Genomic DNA, 2,146 nt, shown 5'->3' on the forward strand with positions numbered 1-2,146 from the left:
TAGTGAAAACTGTGCACATGACTTTGTAAAATGTGTGCTAAGATCTAGTCACTGCAGGTAATTCAATCCCAAGACCAAGACCAGGCTGTAGCAAACTCTGGATTTAGCCCAGTCTAACCTGAGGACTTAGGGGGTCCTTTAACAGGACCGTGTGAGATGCTGGCTGTGTGACAGTGGTGGCCACCAACACTGGGTCAGAAAATGGCACAGAGAATGGTCAGCACCTGCCAGACACTCTCGTCCCCTGAAGGAGCGGCCAGATGCAGAAACTGGGCTCCCATTCCATATAGGAATTCCTAGGGCAGAACTGGAGGGGCCATCCCTCTCACCTCACAGTCAGGGGGACTGAGGCCTGGAGTGGGGAGGTCATCCCAGGGCTGACTTCTCCCCTCATCATGAAGCCACCTCCCACCTTAGACAGTCAGGGCTCAAAGCCAAGTTTGCCCAACACCCAAACATGGCTGATGAGGACAGCAGAGGACCCGAAATTCCCCAAGGCATGGGGAACAGGATGGGCAGGCTTTCAGACAGCTCTCAATCCTCGGACAGGCCAAGAAACTCATCCTCCAAGGGCAGCAGTTTCCAAACTTTTGTATTTTTAGCAGCAGAAGCCATCCTTCAAACAATACCTTATGCAAAACCTCAAGCTACAAAACAGATCGGGGGCAGCTCTCCCAAGCAAAGCCTGGGCCAGGCCCCAAGCTCCTCCTCCAGCACCCAGGACTCCTTCCACGGGGCCCTATATGGAGCTCAGTCCGAAACCCCAGACTCGGGGACCTTGTAGCCCTGAAGCTGAAGCAGCCAGATAGGGTGGGCTCTTACTTAAGACCCCTGGAGGGTGCGGCTGGTCTCCGAGACCTGGACGACTTCGTTCTCCACCAGGGCCTGGCTCCCATCCCCACTGAGCTGTCTCATGCGCAGGTTAATGGAGCCGTAGGTCTTCCTGGAGCCCCTGCCAGGGACGAAGTTTGGCCGGCGGTACAGCTCTCCCTTGCACAGGGAGACCATCAGCAGCACGGACAAAAGCATGCCGCCCACTGTGAGCAGCCCCAGGCCTGCAATGATGCACTTGTCCAGGTGTGAGCCCAGGTGCGCATAGTACATTTCTAGTCGTTCCATCTCCCGTGCTGACACTGTGTCCGGGTTGACACGCGCCTCTCGGGGGATGGCGTACGCAGTCACCACCAGGAGGATCCCGCTCACCAGGAAAACCAGAGCGGAAACGAAGCCGTAATCCACCGGGCGGCTCACAGGCTCCAGGCCTGGCCCCTCTTCTGAACGCAGGGACAGGTCGTCCCTCTGGGATCGGGGCCATGAGGGGACGCCCTCAGGGGGGCTGGGGGAGCTGCGCAGTCTGGCATCCCCAGGGTTCTGGAAATGAGTCTCGTGCTCCTCCGAAAAGAAGCAGGCATTCTCCACACCCTCCCTGCGTGGGGCCGCTGGACCCAGAGGAGCTGGTCTCCTTGGGGCCTGGGGACCATTGCTCAGTGTCTTCAGTTCCAGACCAGGGGGAGATGCCATTGGGAAGGCGGGCCCCAGCTCATCCCTTGGCTGCTTGGCAGCTAGAAGAGAAAACAGAAAGTCAGTGGAATTTAGCAAACCTCTACTGAGAGCCTGCTGGTGCCAGACATCACAGAAGGCCCCGAGAGATGTGAAGGTGAGTCAGGCCCAGTTTCCACCGGGGGGAGCCCGCCAGCCAGAGGGGGAGGCAGGGAATAAGACAATGACAGAGCAGTGAGACCCAATCCGCACTAGGATCCTGCTTCACCACTGGCGGGCATGGGGCTTTGGGCAATTCCTGTATCCTCTCTGGGCCTGTTTCCCTCTATATTAAATGACAGTAATACTACCACTCCCTACTTAACAGGGTTGATATAGGGATTGAGTTAATCCATATAAAGTGCTCAGAATAGTAAGTACTCAGTAAGTATCAGCAATGAGCTATTATTATGATGGAGGGAATTTAAATACAGTAGATAGGTTCTAATCCCAGCGTCACCACTTGAGCGTAGGCAAGTGAGGTGACCTTTCCAGACTCAATTTTCTCATCTGTTAAATGTGAATAAGCCAAATGTCTCCCTCATATGGATGATGTGAGGATTTCATAAAATAAGGCATTTAAGGCCCCTGCCAGTTCAATTAATGG

General features: G+C 55.0%; 1 protein-coding gene across 1 annotated transcript; it reads right to left on the minus strand.

The window, feature by feature from the left end:
- Positions 1-822: 822 nt before the first annotated feature.
- TMEM74B (transmembrane protein 74B) lies at positions 823-1,554 on the minus strand. Its single transcript, XM_061209956.1, has one exon. The coding sequence runs from the start codon at positions 1,519-1,521 to the stop codon at positions 823-825; it is 699 nt and encodes a 232-aa protein (XP_061065939.1). The 5' UTR covers positions 1,522-1,554.
- Between the last annotated feature and the right edge of the window lie 592 nt (positions 1,555-2,146).

Source organism: Eubalaena glacialis, chromosome 13, assembly GCF_028564815.1.
Source record: "Eubalaena glacialis isolate mEubGla1 chromosome 13, mEubGla1.1.hap2.+ XY, whole genome shotgun sequence".
Lineage (NCBI taxonomy): Eukaryota > Metazoa > Chordata > Mammalia > Artiodactyla > Balaenidae > Eubalaena > Eubalaena glacialis.

Excerpts from the sequence above, each read along its gene's own strand:
- TMEM74B (XM_061209956.1), bottom strand. The coding sequence starts at position 1,521 with ATGGCATCTCCCCCTGGTCTGGAACTGAAGACACTGAGCAATGGTCCC.